Source organism: Acomys minous, assembly GCF_964271855.1.
Source record: "Acomys minous genome assembly, chromosome: 7".
In the NCBI taxonomy this organism is placed as follows: domain Eukaryota; kingdom Metazoa; phylum Chordata; class Mammalia; order Rodentia; family Muridae; genus Acomys; species Acomys minous.
The window spans coordinates 44,322,429-44,344,598 of NC_140488.1; the positions used below are offsets into that span (position 1 = coordinate 44,322,429).

Sequence of the window (22,170 nt, forward strand, 5' to 3'; positions counted from 1 at the left end):
TGTAGGCAGAATAATTTTTATTTCAACAAAAGCCCAAACTAAAATCACACACTTGGGATTAAAAGAAAAGCATATTTACATAACTGAGTTTACAAAGAAACCAAAACTTCCATTACAGTGCCCAACAGTTATAAGAAGTCAACTTTCAGCCGGGTGTTGTGGCACACGCCTTTAATCCCAGCACTAGGAAAGCAGAGGCAGGTGGATTGCTGTGAGTTCGAGGCCAGCCCAGTCTACAAAGCAAGTCCAGGACAGCCAAGGCTACACAGAGAAACCTTGTCTCAAAAAAAAGTTAACTTTCATCCTCCTTGAGTCACTGTCATTAGCTTTCATGTCATGTATGTTGATCAACTGTGTGTGGTACAACTTCACTGACATTCTGGGACTGAAGGACCTTTGCTTTTTCTGCTATCACACCAAATGAAGTTGGCCTTTCCAAAAATCACAACACACACAGACACACATGCACACACACTTTATCAAAACCTTAGTTGTAGACAACAGCTTCATATTTAGCAGTCATTCAGGCTACTAATAAGCCATTAAACCCCCAGTGTTTCAAGTTCTTGTCTCCTTTGTGTATTAATTCCTTTGCTTTTAAGCTATCATCCTTGGTCTGTCATCTTTCTTCAAGCCATTTCTCTACTACTAGTGACTGACTCACTCCATGTTACATGACCCTTTTAGTCTCAGTACAATGGCAATTCTGAATAGGGTATGTCCAATGCAGGCCTGAGGAACCTTTTAATTCTCACAGGCTCCTCCTACAGGCCAGATGTTTAACAGTAAGTTAGTCATCTCACTTAATTGTAATCATGTTGTGGTCTTAGCTAATGAATTCTAACAACGGGAGGTTAATTGTTGTTTAATTCTTGCCTTCTGCCACAATATCTGAAGCTAGCTGAATCACGTTCCCTTGAACCTTAGATAAACCTCCATTTTATTAACTCTTTTGACTAGATCTTTCTCTTAAAATCAAAGCCTTCATGATTGGGCCCTAACTTTGAGACCTCCTTAGATCTTCAGTTGCTGAGATCTCTACCAATTACATGATTATTGGTGCACACACTCCCCCTCTCCCTGAGTCACTTCCCCAATTCTGGCAACTCATGACCATCTTACATTTAGTCTTTCCCCAATAAAATTCCAATGAGAGACAATCAACAACTCATGAATACATATATATTTATTTAATTCATAATATAGCATTTTGGATGGGCTGGGATCTTTAGAGAAGGGTGAGACTGTGTGATCCACAGATGCTCATATTTCTGTTACTAGGAGAGACACTATTGGTCCAGAGCTCCCAGTACAAACAAGCCTGGGGTAAAGCATTTGATAAAAAATAGTCCAACAGTAGTCTAATAAATATTCTAGCCAATAACAATAACACAGCATATTTATGAAGCTGGCAGACCACACCATAAAAGGCAGTTTTGCCTGACCTGATGTCAAGTAATCTGGCCAACTTGTAATATACAGCCAAATACAGCCCAATGGCTCTGAGGCTGGAATTGGCTTCAGGAGCTACAAATAAGTGTGGAAGTGATTCATGTCTACCTGCCTCACGTTTTCCATTCCTTGATTAAAGGGGTTTCAGCATTTGAGCTTATTCCAAAGCCCATCCATGAATTAATCCATTCAGGTAGTCATATAAAATATGTAAACCATGGAAGCTGAGAGAATTCACCTAGAATGTTTGAGCTGAAAAGCATGTATACATGATTTTGTTGCAATATGAACTTCACTGCATCCAAAGACACACAATGAAATTACATAATAAAAACACAGCCAGATGCAGTTACTCTTACAAGTAGCAAGAATGTCAATGTGGCATTAAAATTTCTTCTGTATTCTCAAAACAAGCTTAGCTTCATTTTGTGCTTTCTTCAATAAGACAATATAAAAAGTGGAAACAAGCATAAATTGCAGACAGAAAATAATTTTCTAAGAGAAGAAGTTCTGAATAGTTAGATCAAGTAAAGCAACAACAACCACGTTTATGGAATCATCTTTCTTGATGATGTTAAATGGTCGTGTTCCATTTGTGCAACTGGCTTTAGCTAGAGGTAGCCTCTGGTCCCTACCATTGCCAGTATTCTATGAAAGTCTTAAGTTACTGAAGTAAATATCTGGAACCCACCATAGGCCTCTGAGTGATTTGCTACCATGCTGTTTCTTGGACAGCAGTTCATTATGTGCCTCAGAAGTTGGGGTTTCAGAATCAAGCTTCACTGCTTTCCTCAAACCCTATTTAATGTCTATTTATTCAGTAGGCTTAACTCGGCCTATAATGAGAACTTACATCTACCCCCAAAGAACAATAGAGTTCATTGAAGTTCATGAAAACATGAAATGTTATTGGGAGAATGGTACCATGTGCTCCAAAGACAATTCTCCAGGATAACTGCCAATTTGGAACAATGTTCATCTGTATGCATAAGCCCTGGTGCATTTACAAAATAATATCAGTATAGACTAAATAAGTAACCGACTTGCCCAAGAATAACAAATACCACTAATGGACATCACAGTCAAACAGAGTAATTTTGATTATTCGTTTGTTCATTCATACATTCTTTCAACAAACATTAGCCAGGCAACTACTTTGCTCCAGACACTGTGCTAGGTATTGAAAATACAACAACAATAAAAGCCAGTCTTTACCCGCAAGGTAGTCCCACTCTAGTAGGGAAAATAATTATTATACATTAAATTTTTGCATGAATCAGAATAACCTGAGAAACTTGTCCCAAATGTAAGTTTCATTATGTTCCCAGATATTCTAAGTAAGTATATCAGGAATAGGGGCCAAGAATCAATTGTTTAAGAAGCAAATCACTAAAGGTGGTTCTACAAATGGGTCTTCAGAGGATGGCATTCTGAAAATGACATTCGGAGAAATACTACCATATGATTTGATTATTGCCAGGGTGTCTGTGCTCTCAGCCGGCCAAGGGAGTGTCAGAGAGGGCCACATAAGCCAGCTTCAGAGATCACTAGTTAATTGAGAGAAGAAAGGATGAAGAAAAATAGTCTAGGCTATAGCCAAAAGTAGAATTGGGGAATAAAGCTTTGTTCCCAGAACTAAAACTTAAGGACACAAAAATAAATGAATGGTATTGCGGAAGAGATAAAAATTGGTGGCACACATAGTGAATGCCAGGTGCTATGCTAGGCAACTGATACACATGATATTTTAAAATCTTTGTACCAGCCTTATAAAATGGGGGTCATTTTATAGAAGAGGAAACAGGCTTGGAGAAGTGCTTTCCTGAGGCCACACTGCTAGTTAAATGGCAGAGACGCTGGGACCATTTCAATCTCAAGGCTGGGAGCTTTATCTTCCCACGGGCTAGTTACCAGCACTGTTGAATTTGACTGAGGTTGCTCATTCTCTGAGGAGCTGTAAAGGTACATAAAGTCTTTAAAGCCAAATAAACCGACTTTGCCACCTGACATGTAAAGCTGAGCCTTCCTTTTGCATTGGCACTGGTCTTGCTTTTTGTGGCAGAGAAGCAAACAATCCAGAAGTGTTCTTAGGTGGGGTTTACAGAGATATGTTGTCTCTTGTGTCTAAGAGTGAGTCATTTGACAGCAAGGACAGCACTTTAGTACTATATGCACTCTTGCAGCAGTAGTGCGGCATCTAATACTTCACTGAACAAATTCATAAATAAGAAGCCACCATGCCGGTGGAAGGACGGGCTAGCATTTGACACTGCATCAAGGCTCCATTACAATCCAGGGAATGGCTACTACTATAATTACACACTAGTATAATCAACTTACAACTACCAAGGAGTAAACTGCTCCTGGAAGAAGGCTCTAGTTCTCTGGCATTTCTCATCAGCCTCTGCAACGGAACTGTGAAATCACACTGTGCGGCTCAAGTTCCTTTAACTAGCCCGAGGAAAACTAAGATGGGTTTTATGTTTTTATTTGTCATGAAAAGGGTGCTAAGTTAATGAATAGCATCAACAAAATCACAAAAATGAGGAGTATTGAACCTTTCGAGGAAAACAGCATTTCAGGAGTGTGCCCTCTGAAAACACAGGTGCATTTGTGTGCATATAGGTGTTGAACCTGTAACACTCCATTCTTACTGGTCACGTGAGACAAGTTCTAAGGAAACTCCATTATGCAACTCTTTTTAAGCCTTAGTCTAGTAACTCTATATTTGAGAAGAGCAAAACTATATTTCTTTGAAATATCTTGTGACAGTTTTTAATAATTTAGATGAATCTCCCACATTAAGTAACATCAATGAAATTATGCTACACAGGGCACTTCTACCAGATTCGATTTTCTATGTAGCATTTGCATCTCTTGTGCAGACTTGTCCCCAGGTCCAAGAGCTCTTCTCACTTTCTGTGTCTTGATCGCATGTGTTTGTATGTATGACAAGAGGGAGAAAAGAAAGGCTAGAAGGGAAGAAAAGAAAAGTGCCCATCGACTATGATGTTTCAACTAAGGGATAAGAATGGACAGTGTAATTTATTTTCCTTTTCAATATATCTCTCGCCTAAATTGGCAAATTAGGGTTTATTGTATATACATATTAGATAAAATGATTTGTCACTTTATTCATAAATTGAATTAAGTCATTTTATATATTATATATGCACATGTATGATATTCTCATAACACCTTGATTGTTAGTTTATTAAAAAGTGACATACAATATGTGATCATTTGACACTGTGCAAATTTTACCTGGTCAAACTAGCCGCTGCTAGAAAGACTAATTCCTTCCAGTATCACTTAAACTCCCAAATCACTGGAACTTTAAATTCTCCAATGATGACAGAGATATCCTCTAAAATTCTTCCCTGATGGCATGAACCGAGACTATTCAGATAATTTGTTCTGAGTAACTCAATACATGAATTCAAACATAAGCTTTAATGCACAAAACGTAAATCTACAATATCTAGTCATTTAGGGTGCTTCCAATGGACTTTAGTCTGTATCTCATATATGGAACCCTAGTGGAGGCTTAAGAAGGGAAGAAGTGCTGGATTGGAGAGCCCATGATTTACATGCTCTCTTGACACTTAGTGGCAAGCTTTCATCCCAGACACATAAGGGGATTCTTGAGGCCTGCAATTGCATTCCTGCCGCTCAGGGTAATCAATAAAATCTGGGGCAGGCAAGCCAGACAAGATCATTAGGGATTTGTTCCAGATTGTAAATGTTGGACAAACTGGAAGGATGAAGGTCACATCAAAAGTATGAAGGTGGAGAGAGTTAGCGGGGTCATAGAAAGACAGCATGTTGTTGTCATAATCCAAGAGGACACCTAGACGCTTCAACTGTGGGGGCACATCCACCAGCATTTCCTTGTTGTTATGTCTCACCACGAAGTTACTATTGCATCGCGAGAAGACCCAGGAAGAGGCATTCTTGCCAATCCACTCATTCTTTGGAGCTGATTTGTAGGCAATGCCAATTGCATACCTGAAACAGTGGAGAAGACAGGAAAGCGCGTGTGAATGATACGGGTTGCGCTAGACATTGCTTCGTATCTATGAGTGGCTCCCTCTGTGCTTCCTCCTTAAAGCACTTGCATTGGCATAATACATGATGCTAATATCATCAAAGCTCGTGAAGCCAGCACTTTAAAGAGTGATACAGCACTTCCCATCTCCTAGCCCAGTATATTTTCCAGGATTTTATCTTTTAAAAGCTGACAAATTTTTCTAGAACTAATTCTTACCAAATATCTCTTAACCTTGACTTAGTAGACTTGAATCTCCTAAGGACCTAACAGCAGAGAAGATGAGAGAAGGGAAGAAAAGTACCCACTCACCATGTTGAAGACCCCATGACCACCTCCCAGTAGTGGCAGCCACTGTCGATGAATATATTCCCTGCTGCCCCATAACACCCAGTGCCACTAAATCTCTCTGGGGTGTGGCTTTTCTTCAGAGAGCTCTCATCCTTCTCCATTTGCAATCCATCATTGGAAATCTTCAACTTCTTGTGTGTCATTTTGGGATCTAGTTTAAAGGGTTGGCCTGAAAAGGGTAAAAGAAAGGGGGTAAATATGAAATATGATGAAACACTTAAGAGCTGTGTCCTTCCCCTCCAAGACCATCATTAGCACAGGAGCCACAATGTGACGAGGATCCTTGGGTAAGTATGGGTCGACTGCAGTTTGGACTGTATTAAGGAAGCAGACAAGATGTCACAGTTTGCAATTAAGTAAGAATAGAAGTCCTATTCCAATCACATAGGACATTGTAAAGTGCTCCCATCATATATTATGAAATTAAAAGGGATCACTCGAAGTCTCCCATCCTCAGATATGTTTGGTCCTTTCATTTATTTCAATGAGTGGGTTGGAATTTGGCCAGATTTTTAAGGAGTGTTGCAATGTTTGAGGTAGGAAAGTTACTGTGTCAGGGAGGCAATTGCTCACACACACACACACACACACACACACACACACACACACACACACACACCAAAAAACCCCTGAGAACTCAGCAATAGGAAATGTTTGCATTCTTGACATTGGCGTGCACATATAATTAAGCAACTTTGTTAAGAGTACCTGTTCCATCATCAGTGATGAAAGATAACACGTGCTTCACTATACAGACCCTTATAAGCCCATGACAAAAACACTATGGCAGGGCCCAGATGCTGGGTATGGCAAGAGCTTTAGTATATAATATGCCTTTGTGATACAACATCCACTCCCCAGCTCTCTGCCTCTACCTCTGCTTCTGCTTCCCAGCCTCCCTTACTGCTAGGAATAACAAATAAGAAGGAAGCTGAAGTCAAACAGATTGGAAGAAATTTCCAGTTAAGCTCCTGTTTTCTTTTTATCATTATTATTATTATTAGATTTTTTGTTTCAATATTTTTATTATAATTTATTTATATTGCATGTCAATTATAATCCCCTTGCTCTTATTTTCCTGTTCCTAACCACCCTCCCTCTTCCACCATATTCCCCTCCCCTAGACCTCTGACCTTCCTCCCCCACTGTCTGACCACAGCCTATCAGGTCTCATCTGGATAGCCTGCATCCCTTTTCTTGGTGTTCCCACAGGGCCTCTCCACTACGGTGCAGTGATCAAATCACAGGCACCAGAGTTCATGTCAGAGGCAGCCCCCCAACTCTCCCCTCTACTTCTCCATGTGGAGAATGAGCTGTCCATTGGCTATATCTGGACCTGGGATCTAGTTTCTCTGCTTGCAATGTCTGTGGTTGGTGCATCAGTTTGTGCAGGCACCCCTGGGTCCAGATCCACCAGCTTTGATGGTCTCCTTGTGGAGCTTCTGACACCCCCACCCCGGTCTTTACATCTCCCATCTCTTCTATACAACTTTCAGCTCTTCTTTTAAAATAATAATACAAACACTTTATTTAACAGTTGTAGGTCATCCCATGGGTTAAGTGGTGGATATTCAGGACCCAGCAGCAGGGTCAGCGCAACCTCTGAGCCTCTCTTTCTGACTCCAATGGAGTGAGCACATCATGCTTTCAAAGGGGACCTTTGCTTTTCGGCTGATAGAGCAGCTGGTGTCATCCATAAACTCCACAGGCATCTGCATGCACTGTCCCTGCGAATGGGTCCTGCTCAGCACCTTGGTTACCCTAGTCAGCTTGATGGGCTACACATGGCTCATGTCCATGATGGTGGCAATTAGGCGGAGAGCAATTTGCAGCTCTTGACCAAGAGTCCAGCTTCAAGTCTCAGTATCTGTCCCGATCCCAGGCTGGGTGGAGTCTCTCAGAGGACAACTATGTTGGGCTAATATCTGCTTATAAGTGAGTGTATACTACGCCTGTCTTTCTGAGTCTGGGTTACCTCACTCAAGATGATCATTTCTAGTTCCATCCACTTGCCTGGAAAGTCCAAGATTTCCTTGTTTTTGATAGATGAGCAGTATTCCGTTGTGTAAATGTACCACAGTTTCTTTATCCATTATTTAATTGAGGGACATCTGGGTTGTTTCCAGATTCTAGGTATTATGAATAAAGCTGCTATGAACATAGTTGAGCAAATGTCCTTGTTGTATGGTGCAGCATCTTTCGGGTATATGCCAAGGAATGGAATAGCTGGGTCTTGAGGTAACACTATTCCCAATTTTCTGAGAAAGTGCCAGATTGATTTCCAAAATAGTTGTACAAGTTTGCACTCCCACCAGCAATGGAGGAGTGTTCCCCTTTCTCCATATCTTCACCAGCATGTGCTGTCACTTGAGTTTTTGATCTTAGCCATTCTGATAGGTGTAAGATGGAATCTCAAGAGTCGTTTTGACTTGCATTTCCATGACTAAGGAACATGTCTTTAAGTGTTTCTCAGTCGTTTGATATTCCTCTGTTGAGAATTCTCTCTTTAATTCTGAGCTCCATTTCTTTTTGTTTTGTTTTGCTTTGTTTCTGTTTTTTGTTTGTTTGTTTTTTCTTCAAGATCGGGTTTCTCTGTGTAGCCTTGGCTGTCCGTATGCGCTTTGTAGACCAGGCTGGCCTCGAACTCACAGAGATCGACCTGTCTCAGCCTCCTCAGTTCTGGGATTAAAAGTATGTCCCACCACCGCCCGGTGAGCCCCATTTCTTAAATGGGTTACTTGGTTTGGAGGTGTTTAATTTCTTGAGTTCTTGATATATTTTGGATAATAGCCCTTTGTTGGATGTAGGGTTGGTGAAGATCTTTTCCCAGTCTGTAGGCTGCCGCTTTGTTCTGTTGACAGTGTCCTTTGCCTTACAGAAGTTTTTCAGTTTCATGAGGTCCCATTTATTAATTGTTGATCTCAGAGCCTGAGCTGTCTTTGGTGTTCTGTTCAGGAGGTTGTCTCCTGTGCCAATGAGCTCAAGGCTCTTCTCCACATATTTAGATGCTGGGTATGGCAAGAGCTTTAGTATATAATATGCCTTTGTGATACAGCGTCCATTACCCCTCCCTCCTGCCCCTGTCTGTCTCCTAGCCTCCCTTGCTTCTAGGGATAACAAATAAGAAGGAAGCTGAAGTCAAACAGATTGGAAGAAATTTCCAGTTAAGCTCTTGTTTTCTCAATTAAAGGAATACCACTGTTTTCCTTCTTCATCCTCTGTGAAGGTAAACAGGACAGCAGAGGTTACACTGGCCATCTTGTGGCCTTGTGGATGACACAAAGCACAAAGAAGGAGCTCAAACCTTTTATGAAATATCAGAGCTGCTATACTAGCCATAGACAGGGTGCCTTCAAATGTCTTGCTATATATGAAAGGCAGTTAAAAAACCAAACGAACAAACAAACAAACAACACTATCCAGTTGAGCTACTTGGCAATCATTAATAAACTGTCAGTTGTGATCCAGAGCATTCCTAACAGATATGGCATCTCTGTGGTAAAGCTTTGCTAGATCATCACACATCATACTCTTTGTTTGTTTGTTTGGTTGGTTGGTTGGTTTTTCAAGACAGGGTTTCTCTGTGTAGCCTTGGCTGTCCTGGACTCGCTTTGTAGACTAGGCTGGCCTCGAACTCACAGAGATCCACCTGCCTCTGCTTCCTGAGTGCTGGGATTAAAGGCGTGCGCCACCACGCCCAGCATATACACCATACTCTTTAAATCCGTTTTCTCCCAAGTGTGGAAAGACAGGGGTGGAAGGAAGAGAAAAACCTTTTCCTAACCTCTTTCCAAGCCCCACACTATTCTATACATCTCTTAGTCCACAAACATCGATGGGTACCAACAAGTCCCATACACAAAGCACAAACTACAACAAAAGCTCCTCTACTCAGTGCCACTGCTTTCACACACAACCATGGGAGCCTACTCAGGTTCCTTGTCCTCCCGGGCACAGAGAGAAAAATGGGTCTTTCCTCCTGGAATCACCAGGACTTACTGTTTGTCTTGAGTCTGGTGGGTTCGCTGTTCCGGCTGCCTGCTTGATTTATGGCTTTCACAATAAAGATGTAGCGGGTCCCACTCTGGAGTCCATGCACTGTGTAATGGTTCTGCTTAATGTTGGGCACAATCATCCAGCTATCCACTGAATTATACAGGCCTGTGAGGTGGGGAAAGACAAAGGCATCAACCAACAGGTACAAAAGCCAGGGTAAAAAAACACACTGAAAATCAATTATAACCCACCCAGGTGAATTCATTTGTTTTCATTTGAGCCTTGAAATATATAATGAGATGAACCAACATTTATGAATCCATTCATTATTTTTTCTACACATTTAGACTTGTGCCAGGCTTCTAGCATCTAGCAAGCACTGACCAAAGCTAGGTTATATCATTTTTCTGCCACAGAACACAAGAATGGTCACTCTTCCAAATGGTAGAATTCTCGGTTATGGACTCTCTGGATCTTTACCACTCAAATCTGTTTCTGTGTGAACTGAGTCTGGCCTTGTCCAGATGAAAAATTTCCTGTACGGAGCTCACTATCATGAAAGCTCAGAGCAGAAAGGACACCTAGACATGAATTTACTTCATTTTGCAAGGTAAAGATGAAAACAGTTGACAAGAAAGTGGCTTGCCCATGGCCATAGATGGTACTCAAAGCAGAAGCCTCTGATCTTTCTATCCTATGCCAGTGATCTGTGTGCGTGTGGGTAAATGCCATATGCCTTTGTCTCTGTAAGATAGTGAGACGCTTAGAGATATAGGACTCTGGTTTTCTATCTCATCTTCACCCCTACTTTCCAAATTTGCTGGACTCCAAAGGAAGTGAAGATGGCATGACAAGGAAAATAGGACAGACTCTACTTTCTATGATAGGTCAGGTTTTTTACCTATCCCTGGTTCCATTCCCATATTCTTCGGGGGTCATGTGGTCCAGAATTATATTATTATCCAAGAGATTTATTTTTATTCCCAAGCAGGGAAAAGGATCTCAAGAATGCTTTTGCTTTTGAAAATAATCTTGAGCCAGGCATGGTGGCGCACGCTTTTAATCCCAGTACTTGGGAGGCAGAGGCAGGCCGATCGCTGTGAGTTCAAGGCCAGCCTGGTTTACAAAGCGAGTCCAGGACAGAGAAACCCTGTCTGGTAAAACCAAAAAAAAGAAAGAAAAGAAAGGAAAAGAAAAAAGAAAAAGAAAGAAAAAAAGAAAAGAATCTTGAAATTACAAATATTGAGTTAAATGGGAAGGAATATATGTAATTAAAATGTGTGTATTTAATTAATGCAATGTAATTAATTAATTAATGTAATTAAAAGCAACTATTTGCCCAGCACTCAGGGAAGCAGAGGCAGACAGATCTCTGTGAGCCTGGTCTATAAACTGAGTCCAGGACAGCCAAGGCTACAGAGAGAGACCTTGTCTCGAAAAAGCAAAACAAACAAACAAACAAACAAAAAACCAACAACATAAAAAAACAAGCATTTAGCTAGCTTTCGGTAAAATGAATACTGATACACTATTCTGTTGGGCAGTTGTTATTGTTGTTGTTGTTGTTTTTTTTTGTCTTCTCTCTTCTGGTATGTTTCGCAGTTGGTTTAACTTTTTTTGTTTTGTTTTGTTTTGTTTTTTGAGACAAGGTTTCTCCTGTAGTCCTGGTTGTCCTGGACTCACTCTGTAGACCAGGCTGCCCTGGAACTCATATTGCCTGCCTGCCTACCAAGTGCTGGGATTAAAGACATGCACCACCATGCCCAGTTGGTTTAACACTTTTACATACAATCCTACTTGAAGATGGGAAAAAAGGACAAGGAAAATGATGGTTAATTTAAGTCATTTTATAAAGCTCTAATAAAGGATTTAGTGAGATTAAAAGTTGTGTTATGAGTATTTTACAAGGGGGTCTGATCAACAGATTTATAATTAACTTGAAGTAGGTAGAAAGGCTTAAATTAGAAGTAGAAAATAAGACATAAATTGGGCAATGTGGCCAGCCGTGGTGGCACATGCCTTTAATCCCAGCACTCAGGAGGTAGAGGCAAGTGGATCTCTGTGAATTTGAGGCCAGCCTGATCTACAAATCCTGTCTAGGAAAGGCAAGGCTACACAGAGAAACCCTGTCTCGGGGGAAAAAAATAGTGGGCATGGTGGTGTACACCTGTAATCCCAGCACCTTAGAGGTAGAGGAGCAGGATCATGAGTTCAAGGTCAGCCTCGGCTACAGAGCAACTTCTAGGCTCAGCCAAGGCTATCTCAGAACCTCAAACACAAACCAAAAAGAGGAACAAAAAGATGTACTATGAAATTGATGTGCCTGGGGGATGAGGATGTAGTAGCACGGAAGAACACTTAAACAGCTTCAACCCCTCATCAAATCAATTCCGAAAATAGTTTAGACATATATCAGGGTCGAGCAACTACTTATCGATGCTGCTGAGATCCAAGAGTCTTACCATGCGGAAAAGAACACACATATGGAATGAGAGAAGGCAAGAAAGAACGCGTGGAGATGAATTAGAATTGTGTGGTCTTGAGATGGCTGCATGTTGTCTGGCGGTTTCCTCCTAAGTCAAACTTCCCCCTCCAGGAGAGATCCGGAGGCTCATGAGACACAGGAGATAAAGCAAACATCACATGTCTAGGAAAAATGGAACTTCGAAGATTCTCTAAGGCCCCTTCCCAGATTCATAAAAAGAGTAAACAAATGCTGGGGGAAGAGACTTGGACCAGCCAAGGTGTAGAGAAGAGACCATTGAGGAGCTGCCTGCAAGCTGTGCTGACAGCTCCAGGATTGCAACTTTCCTAAGCCATGGCCCATGTTGGGGTGAAATTTGGGGTGATACAGTTGCTTTTTTGAGCTATCCCAGCTTTTTCAAGTAACCTTTTACCCATACGCTGATGAGTTACTCCAATAAAAATTCGTTGGTTTAACAAGTTGGACTTTGGTACAGTGATTTCTTTGATCTATTGTAGATTCCCTTTTTGGGGTTAGAGAGATTGTGTGTGTGTGTATGCATGATGTGTATGACATCTAAAATATGTACAGTTAACTATCTTTATCTGTGGATTCTGCATTCAAGGATTCAATCAACTACAGATTTTTAAGGTGTTTTTAAAAAAGATTTATTGGAAGCCGGGTGGTGGTGGCGCACGCCTTTAATCCCAGTACTTGGGAGACAGAGGAAGGTGAATCGCTGTGAGTTCGAGGCCAGCCTGGTCTACAAAATGAGTCCAGGACAGCCAAGGCTGACACAGAGAAACTCTGTCTCGAAAAACAAACAAACTAACTAACAAACAAAAAGATTTATTTATTTTTTAAAAGATTTATTTATTATTATTATTATTATGAATACAGTGCTCTGCTTGCATGTACTCCTGCAAGCCAGAAGAGGGCGCCATATCACATTACAGATGGTTATGAGCCACCATGTGGTTGCTGGGAATTGAACTCAGGACCTTTGGAAGAGCAGGGGGGCACTCTTAACCACTGAGCCATCTCTCCAGCCCCCAAAAAGATTTATTTTTTTAATGGGGGTTTTGCCTACATGTATACATGCACAACAAGTTTATATAGTACTCACAGGGGCGTCAAACACCCTGGAAGTAGAGTTGCAGATAGTTGTGAGCTGCCATGTGAGTGCTGGTCCTGAGTTAAAAACAGCTAGTACGTTTAATTACTGAGCCATCTCCCCAGCCCCAGATTTAAATATTTGAGACATGCTGACCTGAAATTCCCTATATAAACTAGGCTATCCTCAAATTAATGATCCTTCAACACCAACAATATAATAACTATTTACAGAATTTATATTTTATTAGGCAGTATGTACAATATTTTTTGTAAGGCCAGTATCTAGAAAATATTTATTTTGGAGGTTTTTTTTTTTGAGACAGGATTTCTCTGTGTAACAGCCCTAGCTGTCCTGGACTTATAATTTGTAGACTAGGTTGGCTGCAAACTCTGAGATCCACCTGCCTCTGTCTTCCGAGTGCTGGGATTAAAGGTGTGAGCCACCACACTCAGCTTCTAGAAATGATTTAATATATACAGGAAGATGGCTATAGGTTGCATGCAAATAATACACCATTTTATCTAGTGATCTGAGCACTTACAGATTCTGGTATCATCAGGAGGTCATATAACTAATCCTACATGGATACTAATAAGCAATTGCAAATGTTATGTATGTTTTTATATTTATATATAAGATATGAACCTATGTGGACTATGTATATATGTATATGTGGTGGGTTGAATGAGAATGTCCTCATAGGCTCAGATGTTTGAACATTTGGTTGCACTGTTCGGAGAGGTTTAGGAGGTGTGGCCTTGCTGGAAGAAGTATGTCCCTTGGGCTTTTAAAAACCATGTGCAGGGCTGGAGAGATGGCTCAGAGGTTAAGAGTACTATCTTGCTCTTCCAGAGGTCCTGAGTTCAAATGCCAGCAACCACATGGTGGCTTATAACCATATATAATGAGATCTGCTGCCCTCTTCTGGCGATCAGGTGTACATGCAGGCAAACACTGTATACATAATAGATAAATAATTCTTTTTTTTTTTAAAGCCATATGCCATTCATAAGTTTACTCTCTTGGCTTCCTGTTTGCAGTTCAACATGTGAGCTATCAGCTTGATACTCCTACTGCCATACCTTAGTTATGCCATTATAGACTTTAGGCACTGGAACAATAAGCCCAGATAAACTGTTCTGTAAGTTACATGGTTATGGTGTTTTAGCATAGCAATAGAGACATAACAATTTTGTATATTAGGTGTGTGTGTGTGTGTGTGCTGCTAAGGGTTTAGTTTCTAATATCGCGCGTGCGCACATGCGCGTGCGTGCGTGCGTGCGTGTGTGTGTGTGTGTGTGTGTGTGTGTACTACAAAGATTTTAGTTTCTAATAACACTGTCCTACTGTAAGTAACTAGGGCTCCTGGGAAAATAACTGATTTGTAGGTTTGGACAAGATAAAGTTAAAATGAGTCTGCAATATTTTTTGTAATGGCAGAAAGTAAACAAATTACTTACAAAAAGGATAAGAAATCTTAGAACTGCCTTGAAAGGCTCTCACTGGCTAAATCTGGGACATTTACACAAGCAAAATGGAGGTACTAAAGAGTTCTAAATCATTAATGAAAATGCATCCATGAGTCTCTACTGATGAATAAATAAAAAAGATGAAACAGGGAGAGAGGCTCTTGCTACACAGAATACTGAGTGACAATTTGTAAGTGTGGGAGAGTGTGGGTACTCAGCTGGAAAACTGTCATTTCACAATCATCATGTAAGGGCTACATAGACCAAAAATCATCAGCTGATGCTCAATCTGGAATAAGAATGGAGTGAGATGGCTGGCTTTGATGAAGGATAGTTTTATGATTTTTTTGTTTGTTTCATGGAGACAGGGTCTCTCTGTGTAGCCTTGGCTGTCCTGGACTCACTTTGTAGACCAGGCTGGCCTCGAACTCACAGAGATCTGCCTGCCTCTGCCTCCCAGAGTGCTGGGATTAAAGGCGTGAGCCACCACACCTGGCTATTTTAATGATTTTTAAAGCATTACCATACAGATTGCTTATTGGTAGGGAAAGAAAACAAAAAAACCAGAAGTACACAATATAGACAGGTAACATATTGATAAGGTAAACAAAATTAGCATCAACAAGGAAGTAGATAGTGCATGCCTCTGGATATGACATCCTAAGAAGTGTACTGTGACTGTTGTAGTTTATCACCTGTGCATGACTTGAATATAAATGTGAGAAAGTATCAGAAAACCCCACATTAAGAAACATGTGGTCCAGGCTGCTCTTGAGCTCCAATTTTCTTGACTCAAACTTCTTGTGCTGGAGTTAGTGGTGTGTACCAACACACCTAGAAAATGGGCATTGTTTTACATGTCAAAGACTATCAAAGAGAAGGACTGAGGAAGTCTACTGAGCTAAAAGGAAGCCAAATATATGATAACTACATGTAATGTAAATCATAGATTATAAAGGTCAATGCTGGGCTCTTTCTACATTATAATAAATATTATCAATTAATTGACAAACATGGAATATAAATGAAAAGTTATATAAAAATATTATATGGTTGTTGATTTTTTTGAGACAGAGTCTCACTGTGTAGCCTTGCTGACTTTGAACTCACTGAGATCCACATGCCTCTGCTATTAAATTTCTTTCTTTTTTCTGTTGTTTTTTTGTTTTTTGAGACAGGGTTTCTCTGTGTATCCCTGGCTGTCCTGGACTCACTTTGTAGACCAGGCTGGCCTCAAACTCACAGTGATCCACCTACCTCTGCCTCTCAAGTGCTGGGATTAAAGGAGTGCACCAGTGCACCCAGCCCCTAAATTTCTTAAAGTTGACAGATATATAAAGAATTAGGGAACACTGGAAAAGAGGAAGCAGAAGTAACGTAAGAACCGGAAGAGAGCAAGCAGAGCTGTGTCTTGCCACTTTTTGAGCAACACTCAGTCAGTGTAATCAGAACTCATAGCAGGTGTGGAAGCCTGCACTGAATCAGCTTAAGCATGTGCCCTGTCGTGCAGTCAGCATCAAACCCCTACCCAGATCTAGCCAATGGATGGGACATTCTCCACAGTTGAGTGGAAAGTGGGGACTGACTTTCACACGAACTCTGGTGCCCCATATTTGACCACGTCCCCTGGATGGGGAGACCTGGTGGCACTCAGAGGAAGGATAGCAGGCTACCAAGAAGAGACTTGATACCCTATGAGCATATAGAGGGGGAGGAGGTCCCCCTCAGTCACAGTCATAGGGGAAGGGAGTAAGGGGAAAATGGGAGGGAGGGAGGAATGGGAGGATGCACGGGATGGAATAACAATTGAGATGTAATATGAATAATTTTATTTTTCAATAAAAAAAGAAAAAGAAAAGAATGTGCCCTGCAAAGCTCATAAGTCTGTACCATCAGTTTTAGGGGATCTCCTGTCTTCTGGCTGAACGAACACCAGGGATGCACAGGGTGCACATACATGCATTCAGGCTAACACTCACATGCATAAAATGAACATAAATAAATAAACAAATCTAAAAACAAAACAAACAAAGAATGGGCCTACACCAGTCAGGCATGGATGAAGGAGGGTTTTGGGAACCTTACCCTTCAGTAATAAACTATTTGCTACTAACAGATTCAGGGAGAGAGGCAATCACTGCCTTAAATTATATGCCTGATTGTGTCTTCACTACTGCAGTGGACAATTCCAATCTAATGATCACACACATGGCCCAGGTTAAACTAAATGGCTTACGAAACAAAAGCAAAAGTGAAGCTTCTGGGAAAGGCCCTCATCTGGATGAGAGGAGCTAAGAAAGATACTGAGAGAGGAGAGGGAGTTGGGGAGAGAGTATTTAGAATACCCTTGTTTATATGTGTAAAACTGTTAAATACAAAAGTAATCAAATGTGAAGGACATTTCCTTATTCTTAGGAAATAATCATTGAAAAATTGAGGGGTGAAAAGCAGTGATTTACGTGAATTATTCTCAAATGGTTCTGAAAAGACAGACATAATAGTAGTAGGCCAAAAAGTAAAATATTAACTGTAAAAAGTACAGAGTATTCTTTGTGCTGGTATTGCAATTCTTTAACTTTGAAATCATTCCTTTGTGCGTGTGTGCGTTGTGTTCGTGTGTGTGTGTGTGTGTGTGTGTGTGTGTGTGTGTGTGTGTGTGTGCATGTGCCAGAAGACAAGCCCGATTGTCATTCCTCAGGCACTGTCTATCTATCTTTTTGTCTGATAGAGTGTCTCTCAGTGGTGGCTTGGAATGAGTCAAGTAGGCCAGGTTGTCTGGCCAGCCAACCCAGGAATTGACACATCTCTGCCTCCCCAGCACTGGGATTACAAGTGTGCTGCCATACTGAGAAGTATTACACAGGTTCTGGGGACTGAACTCAGATTCTCACACGTGGCCCACTGAACTGTCCCCCTCACTACTATTCCTAAGCTTATAAAGGTAAATATATGATTCTGTGGGTATCAGTAAGACTTAGTATAATATGACCTATGAGTGAATTATGGTAATAAAAGCATACTTCTTATTCAAAAGGAAATGACAAAATATGAACATTTAAGACACAGGGTGTGCATGTGTGATGGACACAACTACAGGAGTGAAAAGATGAAGTAATGAAGTTCTATCTCTGTGCCAATGTGCTACAGCCTGCTGGCCAGATGGAGGTTATGCCTAATGATTTTGTAATTCAAAAGAAAACACTGATCCAGAAAGATCTGGTGGAATCCTCATTCAGCTAAGAATATTACCTGAAACCTTATTGATTGTGATCATTCCAAGTTTTAGACAAGGCAGTAGGAAAGCTCAGAATCAAAGGGGGAAAGTTAGGAGAGGGAGAGAGAGCTACCTCTTCTGACTTAACTTTAACCAACAAGAAAGAAATTCTTGACAGGTAGGGGGACATGTGCCTATAATCTCTGTATTCTGGAGTCTGAGGCAAGGGGATTACTATGAGTTCCAGGCGAACCAGGGTTCAATAGCAAGATCCTGTCTCAAAACAAACAAACAAACAAACAAAAAACAAAAAGCAAGGAAAGTAGAATAAGAGGGAAGAATTGGAAGGAAGGAATTTCTAGAAAATGACACTGTGAAATGTCTCAAGAGAAAGAAGCTTTTTAGCACTGTAGTTAGCCAGTAGTGGCCTGACTGGCTCATAGGTCTGGGACTATTAATCATTGTTAAAATTTATCTCTAGTAAAATGGTTGCCCATTGCCTTTAATCCCAGTACTTAAAGGGCACAGGCAAGGGAATCTCTGTGAATCCGAGGCCAGTTTGGTCTATACAGTGAGTTCCAGGCCAGCTAGGGTTACAGAGCAAGGACTCATCTAAAACTAAATTACTCATTGCAGTCTGAATTTTTGTTGTAAGGCTTTGTATTTTGCTCCTATGTCGATGTTCAAAGTATAGAAGTCAGGCTGAGAGCAAAAGCAAATGGACTGAAAAGCAGAAACCAGATCTGAGAGGATCTGGCCATGATGGGATGCAGAGTCAAGGGTAACAAGACAAAAGGTAAAGGTATTAAGTCAAAGGTGTTGAATTTGAATTGTGTGGAGTAGAACTTAACATACACAGGAATCTATCTCTGTTAATCATATGCTCATTGAAAATACACTAATCACCGTGGCTGCCAAGAAAGGTACAGAACAAGAGGGCAGAATCTCCTGGGCAAGGAACAGAGTGGGGACACACCTGAGATGGTTGAATACTTGCCCAATATGAGGAAAGCCCTAGATGCCAATGACACCTCCAGCATTACGGAACACTGGGTGTTGTACTGCATGCCCATAATCCTAGCACTCAGGCAGTGGTGACAGAAGAATCAGAAGTTCAAGGTCACTCTCTCCTATAAGGCAAATTCAAGGCTACCTTGAGCTACAAGAGACTCTGCCTCGGGAGAAGCAAAAAAAAAAAAAAAAAAAAAAAAGATATAATTCAGCTATCCTTTGGGGAAGTCAAACTGAAGGTACCTGACCCCAGGGACCCCAGGGACCCCAAATCCCCCAATGAACCCAGTTGCTTGACAAGACTAACTCCATGACAGACTTCAGGTTTTCACTCTGCCCAACTAGGCCAAGTTTCTAACAATTCCTGGGAAAACCACAAGTTATGGACAGCTCATGGGCAGCTAATCAGCTTATAGAACAAAATGACTAGATACCATGTTTTTTTATGACTTTACAGCCTTGATAAAGAACACAGCTGGCCCAATCCAATCAAATTAAAGGCCAACTCCTGAGTAAGAGCCAAACCTTCAGTGCCTCAAAAGTCCCCAATAGCCAAAGAAACAGCCAGTCCTGAATCCCTTCATGCACTCTGACTCAATTATGTCGTCGCAAATCCCTTCAACTGTTTATAAATCGAACTTGCTTGCTCATTTCGGGGCCGCCCTCTAGAGAGAGGCAATCCTAGCATGCCTAGCATGTTTTTGCATACTGCCTTGGAATCTTCAGCAGATAACCCGAACCCTAACATTTGGTGTGTTGGCCCGGAATCTCTGAAGATATCCCCCACCCAAGGCCAGTGGAGTGTTTGAGGGGACTCTTTCTTTCCCCAACCGACTGGTAAGCTTTTGGGTGCACCCTGTGTCTTGTGTTGTTTTTGTGTCTCTATGTCTGAAAAGCCATTCAGAAAGCAGAAAAGGGGGCCCAAAGGGACCTTGCAGATGCACGGACAGTCCATCAGCCAGGGAAGCCAGAGGATGTTCTGAGCTTCCGGGAAGAGTCCTCAGACTCTTGGTTTGGGAGTTTTGCACTCCCGGGGAGAGTCGCCTTGACTCTAAGTATATTATTAAAGTCTCAAGACCGTGTCATTTTGTCTTGCCCATCTGACTGTTTGTCTGTTTATGATTGTCATGTCAAATTTTGTTCCATGTCTGTAAATTTGTTTAATTGTTTAAATGATTTTTTTACGTTTTATATTCTTAAAAAAAAAAAAAAGGCCAAACTTCATCTGCTGGCCATTAGTTCTAACTCATGCCAAAGATTCTCAAAAAGAAACAACAAAAACTGATAAACTAGCTCTGTCCTTGGAGCCAGGCTGGGAGTCTCCAGCCTATATCAAATTGGCAACAAGCCCAGAGCTGCCTGAACTCCTAATTATGTGCTCTGAACTCCAACAAGCCCAGAAGCTGCAACATGGTGAGTGCAGGGTCACAACCCACAACGGAAAAAAAAATAGGTGACTGAGCAGTGGGAGCTAATGTGATGGGTATTTTCAGAGGCTTAGTGGTAAACAGTGACCAGATGAAGCCACTGATAAGGTCCTTTTCAGTCCTAGTCACTCCCTGGACTCTGTACAACTTTCACTATACGGGCTGCACATTTTCAACAGGGACTTGTGTGCAGAAACATCCTGGGCAGGATGCCAAACTCAGATAGTCCTAGTTTCTCTATTATCTTCCACAGGTTCTGCCTTTAACATTTAACATTTAGGTGTAAGATCCTTTTAAAAGTATGCTATAAAATTAAACTTACAGTGTTCTGTCTATCTTTGTTATAAATTATTGGTTATTGGGTATGGTTAAAAATCTGTAACATCTGTAACAAAAAGTTAACGTAAGCTCATAATTTAGGGTTGGAGCCATTCTAAACAAGAAATGGCATAAACCAACTTTTTAAAAAAGGTCTCCAAAGATAATTTAAATTAAGATAATATTTTTTCTTTTTTTAAAAATAATATTTTTGCATAATTTCTGTCCTGTGTTAAAAGCCAGACTTATAAATGATTTAAAACAATGTTTTTTAATGAGGTATTAGAGCTGCACCTCTGTATGTTCATACTCAAGAACTTTTCTTACTGACAGATAAACTTTGTAATACAAAAATGATACAATTAGTATTGATTTTAGAAACACTAAATTGTTAACACTGTTAAAAATACGGTTTTACCTTATAAACATTATGGTTATGCTTTATGATCTCCCTTTTTAAAAAGGTGCTTTATTTTGATATTACAAAACAGTTTTTTAAATGTCTTAATAAAGTATTATATAGTTACTAATTGTATTAATTTTACTTAAAAAAACCAAACACTCTTGTTTGGGTAAATCAACCATCTTATGTTTTATTTCCTGTAAATCTGACTCAGCCTTGGTTTGCTAACCCAGGCACTTAAGCATTAAATACAATGCTTCTAAGGTGACCTGGGCACAGGTTAAATCCCACCTCCATGGGCATTAAAACAATTCTGAGTTAGCCATAAACATGCAATCTTTACATTACCAAATTACAGCTATTAGTTCAGCTCAAATAAGAGTTTACCTCAGCCTCTGAGGTTACAAATAGATTCTAACGACCTCCTTCCTTTGTCTCAGGACAACTTTTGGTCTATTATTATCAAATTAAAAATAAATCTAGAGCCAGACGTGGTGGCGCACGCCTTCAGTCCCAGCACTCGGGAGGCAGAGGCAGGTGGATCACTGCGAGTTCGAGGCCAGCCTGGTCTACAAAGTGAGTCCAGGATAGCCAAGGCTACACAGAGAGACCCTGTCTCGAAAAACCAAAATAAATAAATAAAAATAGATCTAGAAATTGTGCTTATTTTGATTCTTGTCATCCCAGTCATCATCTGAGGACTAAAAGTGCCCTGTGCGTCAACATCTTTAGACCCTCTTCCTTAAAAATTAGCTCATGCAGGGCCACTATGATGTCATAAATATTAACTACAACAGCTTTGGCCTACAAACTTTTCTTGGGCATAATGACAATTTACACTCTATTAACAGTTGATAATATACTTCTTGAGACATAACAATCTGCCCATGCTGGCTTAGA

At 40.7% G+C, this 22,170-nt stretch overlaps 1 protein-coding gene across 3 annotated transcripts in view; it reads right to left on the minus strand.

The window, feature by feature from the left end:
• Nucleotides 1–22,170, minus strand: part of MID2 (midline 2) — a 113,431-nt gene continuing 91,261 nt past the window's right edge. For all 3 annotated transcript variants that reach the window (XM_084790270.1, XM_084790269.1, XM_084790271.1), the window contains exons 8-10: nt 9,851–10,012; nt 5,813–6,020; nt 1–5,460 (exon numbers count right to left, since the gene is read on the minus strand). In XM_084790270.1, coding sequence (XP_084646396.1) covers nt 5,058–5,460; nt 5,813–6,020; nt 9,851–10,012 — 773 coding nt within the window. In that variant the 3' untranslated portion in view covers nt 1–5,057. The remainder of the gene's footprint in view (nt 5,461–5,812; nt 6,021–9,850; nt 10,013–22,170) is intronic.